Source organism: Artemia sp. Qi Xiang Cuo, chromosome 18, assembly GCF_049724085.1.
Source record: "Artemia sp. Qi Xiang Cuo chromosome 18, ASM4972408v1, whole genome shotgun sequence".
Lineage (NCBI taxonomy): Eukaryota > Metazoa > Arthropoda > Branchiopoda > Anostraca > Artemiidae > Artemia > Artemia sp. Qi Xiang Cuo.
Window position 1 is genome coordinate 13,474,686 of NC_142811.1, and position 22,206 is coordinate 13,496,891.

The 22,206-nt window shown below is 35.1% G+C and overlaps 1 protein-coding gene across 1 annotated transcript in view; it reads left to right on the plus strand.

Annotated features, from left to right (window-relative positions):
• The window catches only part of LOC148941220 (neuroligin-4, X-linked-like), a 258,542-nt gene that overhangs the window by 181,274 nt on the left and 55,062 nt on the right, over positions 1 to 22,206 (plus strand). Inside the window, exon 6 of the mRNA XM_089104126.1 lies at positions 10,954 to 11,108. Coding sequence (XP_088960252.1) covers positions 10,954 to 11,108 — 155 coding nt within the window. The remainder of the gene's footprint in view (positions 1 to 10,953; positions 11,109 to 22,206) is intronic.

Consider the following 22,206-nt stretch of genomic DNA (forward strand, 5'->3'; position numbering starts at 1 on the left):
CCCGTAAATTTTGTGTTATTATGGGTGATTTTAATACGGACATTAATGATAATACCATTGGTCGCTCACAACCAATTCTTTTAAGTGAACATTGCCGCAAAATTTCTATTGTCTACAGAAAAATAGATCGTTTACCAATGCACATAATAGTGGCAGCACTTCTGATCTCGATTTCATGTTTACTGATATGGGGGATCTCCAGTAGCAGATAGTTAATGTTTCCGACGACTTTCTTTTAAGTGACCATTCCTATCTTGAGTTTCAGTTACCACTCAGTTCTTTTGAGACATATGCTCCCTCTAGACCCAAGTGGTTCACTAAACAGAACTGGAGTCGTATTGATATATTTACTTACCAGATGCTACTTGATTCGTACTTAGATAAGATAAGGATTTTGTTTCATTTGCTCTCGCGGGTAAAATCTGACCGGCTTCTCGATTTGAATTTTTATTTCCTTGAACTGGTGCATAGAATGAAAATGGCTGCATTCGTTGCAATCCTGTCGGAAAAAATAAAACTGAATACCCGTAAAAGAGGCTGCTCAGATTTTCCTGGTTTAAAGGCGGAAAAGTCCCGTCATGTGTTCTGGAGACAAATCTTTCTTGATTGTGAAAGATCACTTTCAGGATAGGCTTTTAAAATTATGAAGTCGAGTCAACACCAATATCAAAAGAAGGTGAAATCTTGGAAAAGAAGTCGGGTTAAGGAGCTATCGCGGGAAATAAAAAATAATCCTCGTTAGCTATGGCGATAAGTGTCTAAACTTATCCGTTCTTCTTCGTCACCGCCTGATAGCATTGAAATAAATAGATGGTTTTAACAATTTTCTTCAATGTTTGCAGCTGATCTTCCATTATTAGAAAGTAATTTCTGCGACATTCTGATGCTGTATTTTGATCGACTAAGCCAATACAGTAACTGGCTTACTATTACCCCGTCATGTGTTGAATCTTTAGTTCGTCCTCTTCCTTTAGGGAAATCGCCTGGGGCAGATAGAATTCAGCCGGAACATCTGAGGCATGGTATCCCTAAACTGTTTAGCCACATAGCTTTATTGTTCCAAGCAATAGTATCGCAACAGTCTGTCCCACAAGGTTTGTGCCAGGGAGTCGTTATGTATTCATAAGAAGGGGAAAGACCCTAAAGATTGTTCTTCATAAGGGTCCATCACTAATTGTTCAGTTCTAGCAAAGTTACTGGAGAAGATACTGTGTCCTATAGTGGCCGCACGAGCGGATGTGGGTGACAATCAGTTCGGTGTCCGGTCTTGATGATCAGAATGCACAGGTAACTTTTATTTAAATTATTGGAAATTTTACCAAACGAAAAACTCCGTTATTTGTCGGCACAATAGACACATCTGCGGCATTTGATTCTAGTTTCCATTCACAAGCAGTCCTGCAACTACTGAGGGCAGGAGGTGGTTCCTGTGTTTGTAATTGCCTGTGGCAATGGTATCGAAAATCTCAAGTAAGAATTCGGTCTCCGTGAAAGTTTTATAGACTTATAGATAAAGGTAGGGGTGTTAAACATGGCTCAGTAATCAGCCCTGTGATATTTAGCAATGCAGTACGTTCTGCGACAAAATCGTTAGAAAATTTTTTGATAGATGATGGAATTGAAGCTAGTCATCTATCTTACGCAGATGATCTACTTTTGATAAGTGATAATTTAGAATCTTTACAGAAGGCTATGAATGCCGTGTCGTCTGCACTTGGTGATATTGGGCTAACAATAGAGCCGTCTAAGACTGAATTTGTCGTTTTGAACGACGAAACATTGCCAAATCGTGTTGTTGATGTTTGCGGGAAGACAGTTCTACAAAAGGATAAGTTTGAATATCTCGGACTCCAGTATGAGAATTCTATCAGAGATACTAAAATCAAGTTATTGCAGAACTTAAAGAAAAACTGCGGAAAACTTACGGTATGCTAGCACGAACTAAAGGTCAATTTGATAAAATCACGCTCGGTCGTCTCTGTAAGGCCATGTTCGCACCACATGTCTTTTTTTAACCCCTTTATGGAATTGCTTTAGTAAAAGCGACCGTAACTAAATTCGTTCAATTTTTTTTCGGTATTGCAAATATTTATTGGGAATTCCCATATGGTTCAGAAACTCTTATGTTTCGCAGAGGTATTATATTTTTGAGATAACTAAGAAAATGAATGAGTTGTATACCCGTTTTCAAAGTCGAAATAGAACAATACACGTTTTTCCATTGGCTAGTCTTGTGCATTAAAATCATGATTTTGATTTCGTTTGTTTTCTCTTTTCCATAGTTATCGCAGTTTAATTTTGTTTTGTAGCGTTGTGTGATTTTTTCGTAATTTTTTTTCTTTCGTTTTTATAACTCCTTCGAGCATTTACATGTATTTGTATGAAGAGTTGAAATAAAATTATCATTATTATTATTATTACTTTTGACAAACCTAGATGCGCACTGTGTCTGTTGATTTAAACATCCCCCTTTATATGCCTTGAAAGTCTCAAGCTAATGCCCTTAGTCGTTCTCGGGACATTGCAATTACACCCTTTTGACAATCTAGATACAGATAGCGTCTTTCGATTTAGTTTAGCATCCTCCTGAACATTCCTTGAAAATTTCAATTTTATACCCTTTGCTGTCTCTGAGATATTGCAGACACACCTTATTGACAAACCAAATGCACATAACGTCTTTTGATTTAGTTTAGCAAGCTCTTCAACATTCCCTAAGACAATCAACGTGAGACACTTAACTCAGACTGAGATATTATGGTTGCGCCCTTTTGACAAACTGGATAAGCAAATCCAGATTTTCTGGATATGCTAGATGGGTCTTTGTTCAATATTATATGAAACTTTCAACTTAATATCCTCCAACATTCCTGATGTATTGCTGATAAGTGCTTTTGACAACATGGATGAACGTAATTTCTGTTGATTTAGTTCAATATCCACCTTAACATGCCCTGAAATTTTCAAAGCCATTTCTGAGATAATGCTCATACGCCCTTTTGATAACTTAGATGCACCCATTGTCTTTTGATTTATTTCAATATCTCCCTTAGCATGCTCTCCATTTTTCAACTTAAAACCCTTAGACGCTCTGATAGAATGCAGATACGCCCTTTGGGCAACCTAGATGTACATGGTGTCTTTTGATTTAGTTCAACATCTTCTTAGCATACCCTGAAGATTTCAACTTAATGCCCTTGGGTGATCCTGATATATTAGAGATACGCCTTTTTGACAACCTTTTATGTACATGGTGTCTTTTCATTTAGGTAAACAATCCCCTCAACATGCCCTGGAAGTTTCTCCTTAGTCCCCCTTTTCTTTTTGAGACCCAGGATCAAATATGCCCTCCTTTCTTAATAATAACACCTATATGTTAACAATGGGCAACTTGCATAGCTTACCGACATTGTCCTAGGGTCTTTGAAGGGAGGGGGCTCATATCATTCCCGGAGGCCTAGCTATTTGAATTTTCGGCTATTTTGCAAAAACTGACTATCTCAAAATGTTGGTGAGATGTGAGGGGAAGGGGCTGCTAGAAAGGATTTGAGACAGGGCTGGTTGCCCTTCAATTGATTTTTACTCTTAAAATAGGCACTAGAACTTTCAATTTCCAATTGAATGAGTCCTCTCCAAAGTTTTTAAAACGTCTTGCATACGAAGTAGCCTGAGAAAAAAAAATATGCCCTTAAAAATCGGATCACTGGATAAGTCCACAACGTTCCTGTATCTACATGAGCCACCACAGTAAAAGAAAAGAGCCACCTCCCTTTTAGAAATAACATGAGGCTTACTGGTCACATGAAAGCATCAATTTCATTTGTATAACAGTTTTGATTCTTTAACCCAATTATGTTAACAAAACTACATATGGCTTCAGTTAATTCAAGGTTTCATAAATTTTGATAAACAAAACTTAGAATGCACTTATTAGTATTCCCTAAGCCATAGTACTTAGGGTTTATAATTGGATTATTAGTAAAGAAAGATTTAAAATGAAGGGAAATATGAAGATTAAGTAAACATAAAATTAGTACACAAATCTTTTATTCGGATTTCAATTTCACTAGAAAAATCGCTATAAATTAAATTAAAATTTCTTGTTTTGAATGTATTAACCAACAGTACTGTATTTTATACTAGATATTAAACGAAGAGTAATTTTAATTAAAAGTATTCTTTTAAATTAAATTTTGGACTAGATGACTTTCAGATTTAATTATAATTATTTTTCTTTATTTTCGTAATGTAAAGAAAAGGTAAAACTAATGACGTTAGTTGGGATTAATCCAGAGAGGGGCAACACGTTAAAATTCCAAAAAGACTGGAAAATAGGTAAATTATGTGAATGATTGTTAGAATCTAGACCTTTGGGGGTACAGCGTTCAAACCCCTTCCTCTTCCCCATTGTTCCTTAACCCAATTGTTAAGGGTTCAATGTAAGCTATATTTGGTTCATTTGCATGACAATTACAAGTTCATTTGCCCTATGTGTAGATGGGGAGAAGGACTTAGTTATTTTTTTTAGTCATTTGTGTGAGGAATTAAATGGTCTGAGAGACGAGGTAGAATACAAGGGAGGAATGGGCAGATATAATATTAAATAATAAAAGTTTAACGGGGATTAAGAAGTTGGTAAGTTTTTGGGTACAGGGTTTGATACAGAGGGACCATTTCCTGTAATTTATTCATAATTTAGATTGGATTTTTGGTTGTGTATTTGCTTATGATTTTTATACTGTTATATTGCTTGTAGTAAACATGACCAGTAACTCCTTTTAGTGTTAATTAATTAAAAAACTAAATAAACCAAAAATGAGCAAAAATAAAATCAAATAATTTACCAAGCGTGAAACTAGCCTACCACAAATCAACATCGATAAATAAATAAAACCCAAAACGAACAGAAATGACAATAAATAACCGACTCAAACTCAAAACGAGCAGAAATTAACATAAGTTGGGCTCAAAACCCCAATGCCTTCCCAGGGCCAGAAAAAAATTTGCACTTTACTGAAAAAAATATAGATGTTTTTACTTTTATAACTTTAATAAATCAAATTATACTAGCATTTTGATTGCTAAATATCAGTATATGCATATTGAACTGACAATGCATGTTCATTTGTATTTTTGTGGGTGGGCGTGGTAGGGGGACTAGTTGCCCTCCAATCACGTTCGACTATTAAAAAGGGCATTAGCCCTTTCTATTTTCAATCGAATGAGCCCTTTTCGAAGTTCCTAAGATAACTCCTTCGATACGAAGTGCCCTGGTCTAAACAAAAAGAGAGAAAAAAATCATAATACATTGTACCAGCATCGACCTTTACTATAAAAATGTCAAGCCTTCCAATCACTATCGATTATTAAAAAGGGCACTAGCATTTTCAATTTCCATTCGAATGAGCCCTTTTTTAGTTTCTAAGACAACGCTTTCTATAAGCACCTTATATGCCCCAGGGCCTAAATTATAACCCTTGCCCTGAGGGCTTTGAGGGGGTTGTCTTCCTCAAAGACCTAATTTCTAGAACTTTCAACTACGTTAAAAAAAATCTCAAAATTTTGATTGGATGTGTTTGGGGAAATGGTTGGCGTGAGAGGAGCGTTAGTCGCTCTCCAATCACTTTCAACTATTAAGAAAGGCACTAGCCCTTTTTTTCCAACTGAACGAGCCCTTTTGAAGTTCTTACGACAACATTTTCAATAAAAACCGTATATGCCCTCAGGGCATAGCTTACAACCCTTGCCCTGAGGGCTGGGGGGGGGCTCATCTTCAAAGACGTAATTTCCAGAACTTTTAACTACGTTGAAGAAAATTGGTATCTCAAAATTGTGACTAGATGTGTTTGGGGAAATGGTGGGCATGAGAGGGGGGTTAGCTCCCCTCCAATCACTTCCGACTATTAAAAAGGGTACTAGCCCTTTCAATTTCCAATCGAACGAGCCCTTTGTGAAGTTTCTACGACAACGCTCAACCCTTAACCTGAGGGCTGTTAGGGGGTTGTCATCCTCAAAGACATAATTTCCAGACCATTCAACTACGTTGAACAAAATGGTTATCTTAAAATATTGACTGGATGTGTTTGGGGAAATGGTGGGCGTGAGAAGGGGGTTACTTGCCATCCAATCACTTCCGATTTTTAAAAAGGGCACTAGCCGCTTCAATTTCCAATCGAATGACTCATTTTTGAAGTTTCTACGACAACACTTTCTATAATGCCCCAAGGGTATAACTTACAACCCTTGTCCTGAGGGATGTGGGGGGGGGAGTGTCATCCTCAAAGACTTAATTTCCAGACTTTTTAACTACATGGAACAAAATTGGTATCTCAAAAGTTTGATTGGACGTGTTTGGGGAAATGGTGGGTGTGAGAAGGGTGTTAGTTATTCTCCAATTACTTTCAACTATTAAAAAGGGCACAAGCCCTTCTAATTTCAAATCGAATGAGCCCTTTTTGAAGTTTCTACAACAGCACTATCTATAAGAACATTATATGCCTCCAGGGAATAACTTATAACCCTTGCCTCGAGGGCTGTAAGGGGGTTTTCATACTCAGGACCTAATTTCTAAAAATTTTAACTACGTAGAACAAAATGGCTATCTAAAAATTTTGATTCGATGTATTTGGGGAAAAGATGGGCGTGAGAGCGGGATTATTTGCCCTCAAATCACTTTCAACTATTGAAAAGGGCACTAGCAATTTCAATTTCCAATCAAATAAGCCCTTTTTGAAGTTTCTACGACAACACTTTCTATAAGAAACCCTATATGCCTCCAGGGCAAAACTTACAACCCTTGCCCTGAGGGCTGTGGGGGGGGGGTGTTGTCATCCTCAAAGACTTAATTTCCAGAACATTCAACTAGGTTGAACAAAATGGGTATCTCAAAATTTTGGTTGGATGTATTTGGGAAAAAGGTGGGCGTGAGAGAGAGTTAGTTGCCCTTTAATCACTTTCGACTATTAAAAAGGGCACTAGCCCTTTGAATTTCCAACCAAATGAGCCTTTTTTAAAGTTTCTACGACAACGCTTTCTATACAAACCTTTTATGCCCCCAGGGCATAACTTACAACCCTTGCCCTGATGGCTGTGGGGGAAAACCCTCCTCAAAAACGTGATTCCTATCTAGAAATCAGCTATGCTGAACAAAATGGCTATCTCAAAATTTTGATTGGATGTGTTTGGAGAAATGGTGGGCGTGGAAGGGGTGTTAGTTGCCATTCAATCACTTTCTACTATTAAAAAGGGCACAAGCCGCTCCAATTTCCAATCGAATGAGCCCTTTTTGTAGTTTCTACGACAACTCCTTTGATACGAAGTGCCCTGGTTTAAGACCAAGAAAAAAAAAATACCTTATGCCCACATTGTTCTTTACTTAGGCAGCACTATTGTGCTGCCTATGATAAATATTATATCATAGCTTGTCATACACTCTTTGAAGATTCTAAGTTACATAAGGCTATGATCATCAATACTTGAATGAGAAATCTAAATCGCCAACCACAAATACCGAAAATATCAGCCCCTTCCAAGCGCTTATATGGCATTAAATGCAACTCTTGCAAAAGTGAACCCAAAAATTTGACTTTACATAAATTAGAACATGAAGTAAACAAGACAGAAGTGAACTGAAGCGATTTTTCTAAATTAATTAAGTATGAATTAATTAAATAAAAGTATAAAAGTAAACTTAAAATTCATTAAGTCAAAAATTAATTTAGCCAATTTAAAGTTTAGCCATTAGGTTTTTGTGCCTTCCTATGGACTAAATTTTCCATTTACCTATAAAAATTCATGCATATACTACATATTTATTTTTGCAATTTTAGGCCTTATTAACTAGTACGTTTTCAAGCTAAAATTAAGTTTAGTTGGTTACGGCCCTGGTCAATACTAGTGGGGACATCATGCATATACTACCACTCCTGAACACCTTAGGATACCCAAAATCCGCGACAGTGTAAAATCTTGCACCTTTTGGAAAAAATATGAGTTTTTATGCAAAGCCCTTCTGTAAAATCTTCATCCTCTCCCCCCCCCCAAAAAAAAACAACAAAACTTAAGGATTACCTATGGCTATAACGTATTTATAAATAATATGTAGCAAAATATCGTGAGCATGTCGCAAAAAAATTTAAAGGTTAATTATAGTCTTTTGATCTTAAGAGCCCTAAGTTCTCATATTTACTCTCATTAATGAAACTTGGTTGTAAACATAAGAAGTAAACTTATTATGAGTTTTAAAACACTATTTTTGTATATCATAGTTCTGGTTAGTTCGTTTTTTACGAGTATATTATTATTTACTATAAATTTACTAGAAACTAGTTTACTATAAACTACTATAAACTATAAATTACTATAAATTTACTATAAAATAGTATATTATTTACTAGTACCATAGTATCATTATTAGACCTCAAAGCTCTTTACAACCAAATCATAGACAGATTAACTAATATATTATTATTTAATTAATAATATATTATTATTAATAGTAATATATAATAATATAATAAAAATTATATATTATTTAATTTATTATTAGTAGTAGAAACAGAGCCAGCTGGGAATATTTTTTGTCTATATTAGTTCATTTTTTTTCTTTTTTCTACTATAGTGATCGCAAGATAAGCCTCAGAACTCCAGGTAACCAAATTACACACATATTAAAACTAATTTGTGATTAGCGATAAAAACAAAATCAGCTGGACAAAGAACAGTTCATTTCAGACGGTGACTCATGATATGGCTCTAAATTTGAAAATGAGCTCTCTCTAGTCTTTCAAGGGTCATTGTAAAATTTGGCATTAGTTCAAATATTTATAATTAACCTGTTCTGGAAACTAATAAACCATCTGCATGAGAACTCAACCTTGTAGTTATGCCTAATTTTTCTGTAGATCTCTACCTCGGACCGGATTTTCATCTAGATTCAAATCTAACCCTTTCTAGTGAAGAGACTCAGTTTCTTCCTTTCTTATTTATATTAAATATTTTCAATTCTCTCCATCGTCAATAAGCAATAGTAATACAAACAATTTTAATCCAAATAACAACCGCGAATTAACGAATGAGATTTATAGTAATTTATAGTTTATAGTAAACTAGTTTATAGTAAATTTATAGTAAATAATAATATATTATTTCTCTAATAAGGTAATAATATATTACCTCTCCGCCCTATCATCTTAGGGCGGAGAGGAAAAAGACGTTCACCAGTCAACTTTCTGAGAAAACCTCTCTTTGAAATCTCCCTTGGACATCTCTATTTACATTATACTTCAGACCACCGCGCTCAGTAAAGGTAAAAACAAAAAGATGCGGCACTAGACCCTTAAGGTCCAAACTGGCGGTGCTGATCTCCGTTTCGTGGCCCTTCAGCCACGAAACGGTGCTCAGTGCTAGATTGTGAAGAGAAAAACCTTCCCGTATAACCGAACCGATAAGTTTGTCTATGATAAATAAAAATTAGCTCTAGAGCCGTACCTCCAGATATTTTTTCTTGTGGAAGATATCTCAATAGCATAGAACTACTTAAAACAAGATCGTAACAGACTTCCCAGAACCTATAACCCAGGCGAGAAGATAAAACAGTCACTTGAAAAGGCAAAGAAGCTTACTATTTGGTTCTTCTACTAACAAAAGTGAACAGACTCAAAATAAAAAAAATAAAAAATGCACAAGAGAACCGCCCAGGGAGTTCTGAACAAAGTAGGGACGCCAGTGGGGGTGAGCGAGTTACTCCGCCCCGCGAATGGAAGGCTTTTTTTTCTCTGACCCCATCATCTTCAAGTGTGAAAGGTTTTCCGTCTGGCCAGCGTAATGGCTCTTCATCAGCCTGGTTTTCTAGACACCAAAAATCCAAGACAGGTTTCTAGATTCAAGAAATTTCTGATTTCCAGACGTCCGTCTCCCTCAACGACGTCTAGTAATCTTCAGCCAAAAATTTGCATCCATTCTATGCATTAATTTCTTGCTCTTTTTTTAACTTTAATTCATTCGGGAGTTGCAGCGATAGAGGCAATTTTAACACAGAAAAGTAGCCATCAATTAAAAATGAGATATGCCTAACAGTATAAGCGGGAAGAGGGTAAATGTTCACCAGTGAACTTGCGCGGATTAAGAATTTTAATGGTGACCTTCCTCAGCATTGAAACTATCCATGAAAAGTAATTTCTTTGCGGAAATGTTAATAATTATATAGCGGGAATACATGTCCGATGTCAGAAAATTTATTTTTGCACTGATTAAAATGACCTAAACTTAGTTGTCTCAGGGATGATTATTAAGAGAAACAGTCAGTTTATTTGTAAGATATCTTGCGACTAAAAAATTCTTGTTCGTCTTCTGACTTAAAATTTGACTTAGAAACGGATCAGTTTTTGAGAGGATGGGCTATTTGGTTTTATTTCTGGCATACACTTAAAGAACAATGCGATTTGCTAACGGAAATACGTAACTGATTTAAACTAACAAAATTGGCCTTTTTACCATGAATTTAGGAGAAAATGATGTCTCTTTTCCTCTTGGATCACACTTGAAAAAGAATATCTAAATTCAGTGGCGCCATTTTATGAAAACTGGGGGGATGATTCATTTATTATAATCTAGGTGAGAGGGGCACATTTAAAAATTGTTTCAATGAAAACATCAAAAAAGCAAATTTTTTAGTGCAAATACAAAAAAAAATATGTTTTTGAAAGCCTAGTGGGTGGAGTTAGAAAGTTTTGGGAGCAACTACCAACCTTACTCGCACCCTCAAGTGACACCACTGTTTATAAGAACACATACATAATTTTGAAAAAAAGGAACAATCCCCCAAAGAAGTAGATAGACCAAGAAAAAATAACTTGTTGAGCTCAGGAAATTTGACCATTTTCCTATAGTTCTTTATTCGTACTAAGTTTTACTTTACTTCATATTACATAAACATTTTTTTTTTCTTTTCAGATACAAAAATTTTCCGTGATTCGCTGATTGACATTGTAAGCGACGCTCAGACAGTCTGTCCAATGATAAACTTCGCCGATATTCACTCATCTTTAAGAGCCAAATCTTACTTTTATGTTTCTGCCTATCAGAGTACATATGGGGATTATCCAAAGGTAAGACTTGTATAACTTTAAAAAATTAATTATTAGTGGCAATTAATGCTTGATAATAAGTGGTATTTAAACTTTACTTTGGCGTTTATTCATGGTTAACACTTTTAACTAATTGCTAAACGCCAAAATACTGCATTGTCTATCTGTCATACAAGCACAAAGAATCCTCAGGAAATAAATTTTTTAGCCGAGTAATATAGTAATTACTAATACATAAGCTTATATAAACTAACACATAGGAACTATCCAAAGAACATGTTGGATAATAGGCATAAACTAGAAAAAACCGTAGCTTTTACTGTTTTTTGATGACCGGAGAAAAAATAGTTTCAAAATTCAAACCCCCCCCCCCCCTCTAAAAAAGAAAAATTTTCCCAAAGCTGGGATTATAACTTTATGGGACTGGAAAAAAATAGTTTCAAAGTTCAAAGCCGCCCCTCCCCCTCCAAAACAGCAAACTTCTTCAAAAAACAGAGTTACAACTTTATCACGTAGCCACTAGACAAAATCAAGTATATTGGCCGAACTAAGTAAACGAGTTGCCACTTTTTAATAAAACCTATTGACAGCTGTTTTTAATAAAACCTATTGAATGCTGTCTCTACAATGAGCCTAAAAGCTCTTCCTGAAATCCTGAAATATACAGTTTACAAGATCTATAAATCTTGCAACAAAGATTATGTCGGCAATTTTTTTTTTTTCACCATTGGAAAGGATGGTCACTACCTTTGTCATGCAGCTGAAAAAAGACAATATATTCGCATTTATTTACCACAGGAGGCTGGTATTTCTTAAAAAATATCCTTCTAGGTAACACTAAGTGTTGCTTGAATTTTATGTCTCTTGTATCACCCATTATGACATTTTAATATTTTTGGAAAGAAGTAAAAAAATAGAATAGACACAATTTAGGAACTAACTCTTTTTTCCGTTATTAAATGGTACAAATACGTAAAGAAATTTCTTGCGCAAGGAATATCAGTTAATATTGCTGTTTTTTTACTATGTTTGTTTGTACCTAAAACAAAAATTATTGTAGAAATCAATAATAAATTCGGAAGAAACCCCGAAACCCTGAAAAATCCTTGATTCTCATAAATATTGAGAGAAATCCTATCGAAATCCAAAATCCTGAATTTCAGGATGATCCTTGTCAAGTGGAAGAACAATCAACTGGTGAATGTGATTGACATTAACAGTTACAACAAGTAAGAAATTTGGTTTATATTGCCAATTGCTGCTCTTAGTGAAAGTAGCCAAAAATAAATAAAAACCTAATAACTATAGCACACAATCAAAACCCGTGATAAAAAGTAAAAGCCTATTAAATAAATGTATTTATCAGCTGGATATCAAATTTCTTATTTGGTAAGAAAAAATTATTAGAAATGAAAAAATAAAATATAAATACAGTTATAAATTAAATAAAATATACATAAATATAAATTAAACAAACAGAAGAAAATAATAAAGAAATACAAGAAAAATAAACAAAATATTGCGAAGAAAAAAAAACAATACAAAAAAAGGTATTGCAATACGCGAGCCACTAGAAAGCCACCATGCGATTGACACGGCAGTAGTGGAGGCAATTTGGATCCCGTCACAGCCCTATCCTGTCGAATCCCGGTACCGTCACTTTCTCTAAGCTACTGAAAATTTGACAAAGTTTCTTCAAGATTTTTTTTCTTCCAGACGTTTTTTCTCCACGGTTTATTTCTTCGTGACGTTTTTTTTTCTTCGAGATGTTTTTTTTCTTTGAGAATTTTTTTTCTTCGAGACTTTTTTTCTTCAAGACGTTGTTTTCTTCGAGACGCTTCCTCAAGACATTCCCCAAATCGCTTACACATGACGTGTTTTGCTTCAGGGAACCTTTATAATCCGGTGACAACCAAGGTTTTTGTCCGACGTTGGAATCAAACATGAGACACAAGATTTCCAATGGAATGACACATTAGTCAACTTAGCCAACAACTAATTGTTATTATTATGCTCTTGGAAAGAGATTCTATGCAACAGGCTTCTTAATCTTAAAGAAAATTTTCCCCTGTTCTTTTCTCCGTAAGGTATAGATCACTTGTTTTTATTTCCGGTAAAATATTCTCATGGAAGGGGACGTTTCTGAAGTAATCGAGAAATCAATAATTGGAAATAGGTTTTGGCACACAGATGTTAATGTTTACACATGCAAATCACGCAACTTCATAGATCCCTCTCGTTTAGCAAGTGCAGTTGTTTACATATGGAGATTCAATGGGGCCATGGAAACCTACTATGATTATTCATGAAACCTGTCTACGATTATTTTTAAAGCAAAAGCGTTAGATTACCATTTAATTCGTAACTTTTATTTTATTTCGAACGTAAGACCTAATTCAAATTTTCTTTGGTAATACCCCATTGAAGCAAATGATGAAACCATTGGATGAGATAACAATAGACGAACTACCATCCATGGACCCTGACTGTTCTTGATATTTGGTACTCTGTGATCCGTGGGACTCCAGCCACTGGTTTGACACAATCATCCTTACGGAAAAGAAACGGAAAACAGGACACACGTTGGAGCTACCCCTGAAAAACAGTTCTTCTTGTTGTTTATGGTGGGGGACTGTCATTGGTTTGTGAACGCTTTTTGACCATGATGGTTCCAATTAATGTGGCTGTTAAACGGAAAATATGACTAGAATTGTGTATTTCTGGCAAAAAGCACAAAAATTTTTTTAGATATAGATTAAAGCACGACAAATCCAATGGTGACGGGAAGCACGTCAAACAGAGGCTTGAAAGCACCTTTAAGAGCACCCGAAATGCTAAAAAAAGCATCAGTTTATCAGTCTCTTTAGAGACTGATAAACTTCTTTAGAGAAGTTTCTTTAGAGAAGAAACTTCTTTGAGAAGTTTCTTAACTTCTTTAGAGTTCTTTGAAAAACTTTTGACAATATGTTTTAAGATATGGAGACTCCATTGGTAGCTAAATAAAAAGAAAAGGATTGCTCTGAAGCGTGCAATAGAGCGCTAAAAAAGCGAGTAAAGCGCAAAGTAGAAGCTCCTATTCAATGGAATAAAAAAAACTGGCAAAAACATAGTTTAGAGTACTAGAAGCTCGACTATTACGAGAAGCAGATAAAGTTTGTCGGTCCAAGCGCGTATTTGCGTTTTCAAAGAGCACAAAAAGCGCAAAACTGATGGAATGTTTGGAGAAACTCTGGAAAAAGTGCAAATATAGTATGAAATACTGGAAACCCAATGGTGATCGGTATGAAGTCAAACGATTGCTCCGTAGCGTTCTATAAGGCGCTAAAAAGTACAAGTCTACCAGCATCATTACAAAAGTATCAAAATTTATGTTTTTGAACAAACTGAAATTCCGAAATATGAAGGAGCAGTGGACTGCAGAAGATCACGAAATGGGCTCGAAATTTCAGAAGAGGTTCCAGAAAAATATTAAAAACCTTGTAAATACCCTAATTGAATAGGGTAATCCTTTCGAAAGTATGTATGACAGTCTCGTTTCCATCGACTCCGGGAGAGTGCTCCATTGTCTTGCCATCAGTACTTACTGCAGTCTAGAAATTGTTGGCTAATTCAAGTATGATACTTTTGTGGAAGAGCGTTTTGTAAAATGTACATAGCTTATAAAGGTAACACATGTTTCAAACGTCGCATCACTCCAAGACCTCCTGCAAGTTTAGAAGAAATCATTTTTATGTGTTTCTTCCAACTAAATTTATTATCAACATAAAATCCCAAATATTTATTATCAAAAACCTGTGTGGTAAAGCTTTCTAATTTAGTTAATTATTAATTTAGTAAAAATATATAAGACGTAAATATGAAGTTTTGAAATACCACTTTTTATTAAGATAAGGAACATATCCTTCTAAATTCTGTTCAACAGGAAATTGAGAAATTTTCACTTCCTAGCGATTACGTGGGAAGGTGTGGTTGATAAAAATGTATAAAAGATACATTTTATCGGAAGGAAAAATCTTATACTAACTTTATGCCGGACTGACCTCTGGTCCGTTGTTTTAGAAATACTTTGGAACTTTGTCTTATCAGTGTAAGTGTCTAAATATCTATTTATATATTATTGTTGTTTATTTTAGACTGTTGGTCTACTTGGGACAGCCAGTCCCAGTAGGCAGAATATATCCGATTATATTATATGTTAAATGAATAAAAGTATTGTATTTTAGACAACCTATCTACGATCTATTTTTAGCCTCTCGAACATACCCAGTCGGTACGCCTCAATAGTTCGGTCATAGCCTAAGACACGCTACCAAAGTTTAATTACCTTAGGGCCAGAGTTTATCTCCCCTATAAAGGGAGAATAAAGGCATCTAAGACTACAACCCCCAAATACCATAAGAATAACAATTCACAACAACTGGTGGTCGCTAGAAAAACTGGGTCGAGAAGGATATATAAAAATAGTAGATTGAAATAAAATGGCATAACCAGAGAAAAAAAATACTTCCCTATCAACAGTACTTGAAATTGAAAAAATTATACCGGAATACGCGGGAATTTCATACGTAGATGAGTTTATCGAAAAATAAAAAATTTTTGACGAACTAACTGAATCGTTTGAAGATAATGTCAAAGAGCAATGCGTTGCGGCCAGATTAAAGGGAAGCGCCCTTAAACATTTTGAGGCAATTAAGGAAAAAGAGCCAAAGGACATCACTACTCTAATTGAAGCTTTTAAAACACGGTTCATAGAGACGAGCATCTCCAAGAGGCTAAGAACAGAGGTAGTCACATTCGATACCTACCTCAACAAGTATCAGGGAATATGCAGACAAAATTTGTAGTTCCGTGTGTTTACAATTAGAGAAAGGTGGAAATGACGAGACAGTACAGAAAGTACAACTACATACTTTTACCCAATGGCTGTCAAACAAGTTATTGAGACTAATATTATCACAAAAACCTGAAAATTTAGAGCAGGCTATAATACTAGTCGAGACATAGGTAAAAATTGACGAGGCTATGAAAAGGTTTGATCAGATGTCAATAAATAACACAGGAGCCCAAGGAAAGATAAAATATGAAAGGGGACAGAAGAGGATGAACTTTGAGGAGCCAAATCGTGAACCAAAAAGGCACGAGGAAGGCCAATCCTTCCCACCATGGACTGACCCCTCCCCATTTGATGACCAATCCCATGGTATTAGATCCTTAATGACTTGGAATACCAAGTGTTATGGACACCCACCTCCTCCTCCTGAGGAAAATTATAGAGCGAATAGTGGCAAGTCAAGAATATATAGAAATAGATAAAGACCCCACGAGGAAGGGCAAAATACCAAGTAATATAGGAAAAGATTCAATTGCTATAATTGTGGCAAACCGAATCACTATGCGGCAGATTGCTGGCATAAAATACCCAAAGAAGGCCAGACGTACAAGACAAGACACCAATTCAGAACACAGGGAGACAGAAATTTAGGAAGACAGGGAACAAATAATACTTGGCAAACACCTAATAATATTCCTGAATTTAGGCCTAGAAGGCAAACGGTTAACAATACCCAGGGTCAAAGTAGCAGCGCTGAAGAAAACTGGGATAATCCCAGAAATTTTTGGCCAAACAGTGGGCATTTAAACGGAGAAACCAGCCTGTAAGGGTCGACAGAGCTGTTTCCTTTCAAAGACCCCTATGTAGTTTAGGATGTTGTGATACAAATGCAAAAAATAATAAGCTACCAATTCTGCGTTGTTTCAAAATTGAGTGTTTTCAAAATTTACCATGTTTACTTGATACTGACGCATCTAAATAATTAATTCAAGAGGTAGTTTTTAAAAGGTTTCCTCCTAGTGTCAAAAATCGAGTAAGCAGATGCCAAAATACCCTAACATCAGTGACAGGGCACTAGCTGAGAGTTTTGGGAGAATGTCCACTAAAATTTAGTGCAGGGGATAAATAAATAACGGTAACAGTAATAATATGCAAGCAGCTACCATTTCCTTGTATTCTAGGAGTAGATGCCATCAGAAAATATGGGATTGTATGGGAACCCATATCCAATACAATCACAATAAACCAGGCAAATGAAAATAATAGGCAAATGTGCCTAACAACAAATAACGAAAGTGAAGATTCAAATTATAACCTAAAAATAATCGGAAAAATCACAATAGAAGGGGGAACGACAGCTCAAGTTCTAGCTACATTAAATGAAAAAGAATGAAAGTTTAAAACAATCGATGCCGTGATAGGGGTTGACACCCTAAGGGAATACTCAATGATTTTTGTTGACAATCAAGCAATAAAACTTTAAAAGTGTATAACATACTTGAAACTATCAAATCGAAGCAATGATAAAATACAACTAAAACAGATAGAACTGGGATCAGTATAAAAGATTTCAGATTCAGAAATAAAATCTATAAGCAGTCCAGAATTAAGCGTAAACTTCACTTCTAGCCACGAACATTTATCCTCATTATAACCGCAACCACAAGAAGAGTATGGAATGGCGAAAACGGATTTTTTGCAACAATTTGATTTAAAACATTTGCCGGAAAACGTAAAAACTAGGGTGGAAAATATTCTTTGGGATTTTAAATGGACTTTTGCAAGACAAAAAGCAGATTACGGATTAACTCACTTAATCACGCACAAGATATCAACAGAGGGCCCTCCAATCAAAAAGTCACCGTATAAAACACCTTATCATTTAAAGCCATGGCTAGATAGCCAAATAAAAGAAATGGAAGATCAGGGTATAATTAAAGAAAGCATTAGTGATTGGTGCTTTCCATTAGTAATAGTCAAAAAAATAGATAACACCTGGAGACTATGTATAGACTTTAGATCACTAAACACCGTCACGATTAAAGACGTGATGAAGTTACCAAGAATTGATTCGATTTTAGATGCCTTAGGGGGTTCAAAATATTAAACTAGTTTTGATTTAATAGCAAGATATTGGCGAATTACTTTAGAGGCAGAAACTAAGCATAAGGCTACAGTAATCTTAGACGATGGAAGAAGATTGACATTTGAACGTATGCCATTTGGCTTGTCATTTAGTCCAAATTGTTTCAGTAGGCTAATGAATTTGATGTTAAAAGATAACGAGCCAGGAAGGAAAAAAGATACCTTGGCTTATTTAGATGATGTAATTCTGTGAAAACTTGGAAGACCACTTGGTCGGACTTAGAAAAATACTGGAAAAGTTTGAAAAAGCAGGCTTAAAATTAAAACCAGAAAAGTTAAAAATAGTAGTACCAAAATTGGTATTTCGTGGACACCTGATAACCCAAGGTACTATTTCACCAAATCCAGAAAAATTTACAGTCATAGAAAATTTACAGCCTCCTAAAGATAAAAAAAAGTGCAGATCAGTTTGTGGGTTATTAAGCTATTTCAGGCGATATATTAAAAATTATGCCACAATAGCACAACCTTTGACGAACCTTTTAAAAAAATCAGGCAAATTCGAATGTCCAGAGGACGCAAAACAAGCGCTAAATGAAATAAAAAGGCAATTATTACTGGCACCAATACTAAAACTACTAGATTTGTCACAAGACTTCTGTTTGCAAACAGATGCTTCGGGGTACGGTATAGGGGCCATATTAATAAACATTAATTCTGAAGGAGTAGAATCAATTGTTCAATACGCCAGTAGGTCACTGACGGAAGCAGAAAAAAAAACTCGACAGTTGAAAGGGAGTGTTTAGCAGTTTTAGTATTTACAGATTATTTTCGACAATTTTTACTTGGAAAAAAATTATTTTACGAATAGACCAAAAATCATTAGTTTGGCTACATAAGATGCAAAATACTTCAGCCCGGCTGACTCGGTGGATACTACGTCTGCAAGCACATTCATATACTCCAATATATATAAAAGGCCGTACAAATATTTTACCAGACTATTTATCACGAAATCCAGATAAGAAAGAAAATATGATAGCAACCATCCAGAACAAACTGGAAGGGGTAGAAATACTGTCTAATGAAAATATTTCAAAGCATCAAAATAAAGATGATTTTTGTTTAGCAATGAAATCCTTTTTATCAAAAGGAACAGAACTACCAGAGCACTTTAACCATTTTTTAAAGGACTTAGATAATTTTTATCTGGACGAAAGTAAAAATCTTCTAGTAAGATACCATAGACTATCGCAAGAACATAGAAAAATTTACTTAAAAAATATTCTAATGATTCCAAGATGTCGGGAAGGAGAATGTTTATAGATAATGCATGAAACAATTAGGTATCGTATGAGAGACGCAAAACTATGTGTGGGCTGGAGGAGAATTGTTGTTGTCCGAAGATACACTTAAAAGTGAAATTTTTTTACAAAGCTGCCTCGAGTGCGCCAAAAAAAAGTCGCCACAGAAGACCCCTATGGCTTAATTAGGTCAATACCCCACCCCTCCAGGGGTAGGAGAAATAATGTCAACAGACATTTGGGGATCCGGGGGAAGTTTACCAGTTTCCAGGAAAGGAAACAGGTGCGTACTAACCATAGTAGAAAATTTTAATTCATATTTATACGCATTTCCAATTAAAGATGAAAAGACAAAAACCATTGCGAAAATTTTGGTCAATCGCCTATTTTTGGAACACGGGATTTTCCCTAGAGTTTTACTTAGCGACAATGGGCCATGTTTTAGAGCCAAATTATTAGACGAAATTACAGAACATCTGGGGGTTAGACGATGGTTTACCTCGTCTTACCTGGCAGCAGCTATTGGGAAGGTTGAACGTAAGCATAGGGAATTAGCTTACATGCTGGGAATACATGCAAGAGAGGAAAATGAAAATTGGGATGAACATTTACCGTTTGTAATCTTTGCAATAAATACGGCTTTTTCACGTACCTTAAAAGAAACGCATTTTTTTTGCAACACATAAGAGATCCCAGAATTTGCTTAGATGAAACACAAAATGACAGAATATATTACAACTTAGACCAATATAAGCAGGAGATGGTAATGCGAATGAAAAAAGCTATGGAACAAGTTAAAGACAATCTGTAAGATGCGAAAACAGAACAAAAAGACAAATATGACAGAACAAGCAAAAATAAAACGAGTTACTGTTTAGGAGATTTGGTTTATGTTTACAAAACAAATCTGGAAGGAACAAAAAAGTTAAAATCGAAATGGGAAGGACCCTACAGGACTATAAAAATTCTACCAAATAAATTAACATATGTTCTAAAGCATCAACATAAGGAAAAGGAAGAAATAGTGCACCATAATAGAATGAAAAAGGGATATTTTTCAAAACCGTGGAAAACAGAGCCTATACTTTCAGAAGAAGAAATTGGAGACACGATCTCACCAGTACATATCAGAAAACCATATGAATTTTATGACCTTTTTAACGACCACAACAGTTGGGAGAAGTGGAAGGAATATTTAGCCCAGTCTTGGCTGCAAACTTTCCACAACAAACGAGAGAAAAAAGGAAGAGTTCAATATTCATCGGATACAAGCGATGAAAGCGACAGAGAAAAGCCTCAAACACAACCTACTGGTTTAAGACATAATAAACCAGAGGTTAAATCCAAAGAGGAAGAAAAATTGGAAGAAACCAAAGAATTATCTGATTTTCATACACTAGAATCACCTACTGTCGTAGCGCAAAAATGGCTTTTGGAACAAACGCCATCTACCAAACGCGAGCTAGCAGAATGTGACACCGAAAATTCATCGACAGAAATCGATATATCTAAACCTGGGCCATCGTCAAGAAAACCTTCTTTGAGAGAAAAATTATGGAGCACAGTAAAGAAACCAAAGGGGCAGCAAGAAGTTCCTTTGTCAGCAGCACAAGTTGCTAAAACCCTTATGAAAAAGGCCAAACATCAAGAGAAACAAAGATTAAAGATATTTGACGAGGCAAAAAAACAGCACTCGGACTCATAGCCTTGTAAGCCACACTATAGAAACCACGGAAAAACTTGCAAATATTATAAGGAAGAAAAGCAAAAATTTGGAGTCCAGAACTCGGACCAGGAAACGGAAAAAGGCAGAACAAGCGCAGCCCCCAGCAGATTAATATTTGAGTAAAACAATAATAACAAAAAAAAATATTAAATAAAAAAAAACTAAAGAAATATCTTAAGAAATCTAAAGGCCACTAAAGAAATATCTATATTTTCTTTTTAATCGGTACATAAATAACATCAAGTTTTCCTTCAAATATATATCGCCAGTAAAAATTATGAACGTCACATTCCAACGCCAAATTATTAGCTCCGATCGGAAGTGACATCATAGCTTCCTGCAAAAAATTTTTTTTTTCCAATACGAGATAAGACTTCGCGAGCGGTGAAATGTCAAGACTTGAAAAAAAGAATTCATAGGCTTCGTTTCATAGAAAAAGAAAATAAGTAAGGCCACGTAACTTTTAGATGGGTGTAGTGAAGCTAAATAAATTATACATATTTATAATCAGCATTAAAAGGCAATTCTTTTGATATGTATATTGAAAAAAATTATTTTTTTATTTCGGGGAGGATAATTTAAAAAAAAAAAAAAAAAAAAAAGAAGGAGGTTAGTTTACTGAAATAGGGTCATTGGAAGCTCTCAAATTTGGAGTTGAGCTCAATCACTGCTGGTCTCTCGTTGTTAAGTACATGCAATGCGTCTACTAACCTTTGACTCTTTTGAGGTGACACTTTCAGTCGAATTGGAAAAAAAAATTGTTTTGAAGAAATTAAAAAAAAAATAATAATAGGAAAATACAGCGAGAGTTTACATGAATCCGGACACGTACAAGCTAACTTTAATCCTATTATAATTAGTTATAGTCCAAAAGAATATTTTTTTTATTAGTTACAAATGGTGAAAAGAAAAAAAAAGAAATTTTAAAGAAGCGCTATAAAGGTTTAAGCAAAACTTAGAATAAGCTTATAAAGTAAAAAGAGTGCTATTTAAAGGAAACGAAAACCTAAAAAAAAAAATTATAACCAAAAAAAAAAAAAAAAAACTTACCAGGAGGTAAAACCCAACGACAAAAACCATTAAAAATAAGCCAAAAAATAACCCCAACGTCACAAGAAAAGCACAATAGTTAAGGATAATAATTTTAAATCTAGCGATGTATTGAATCTGAGA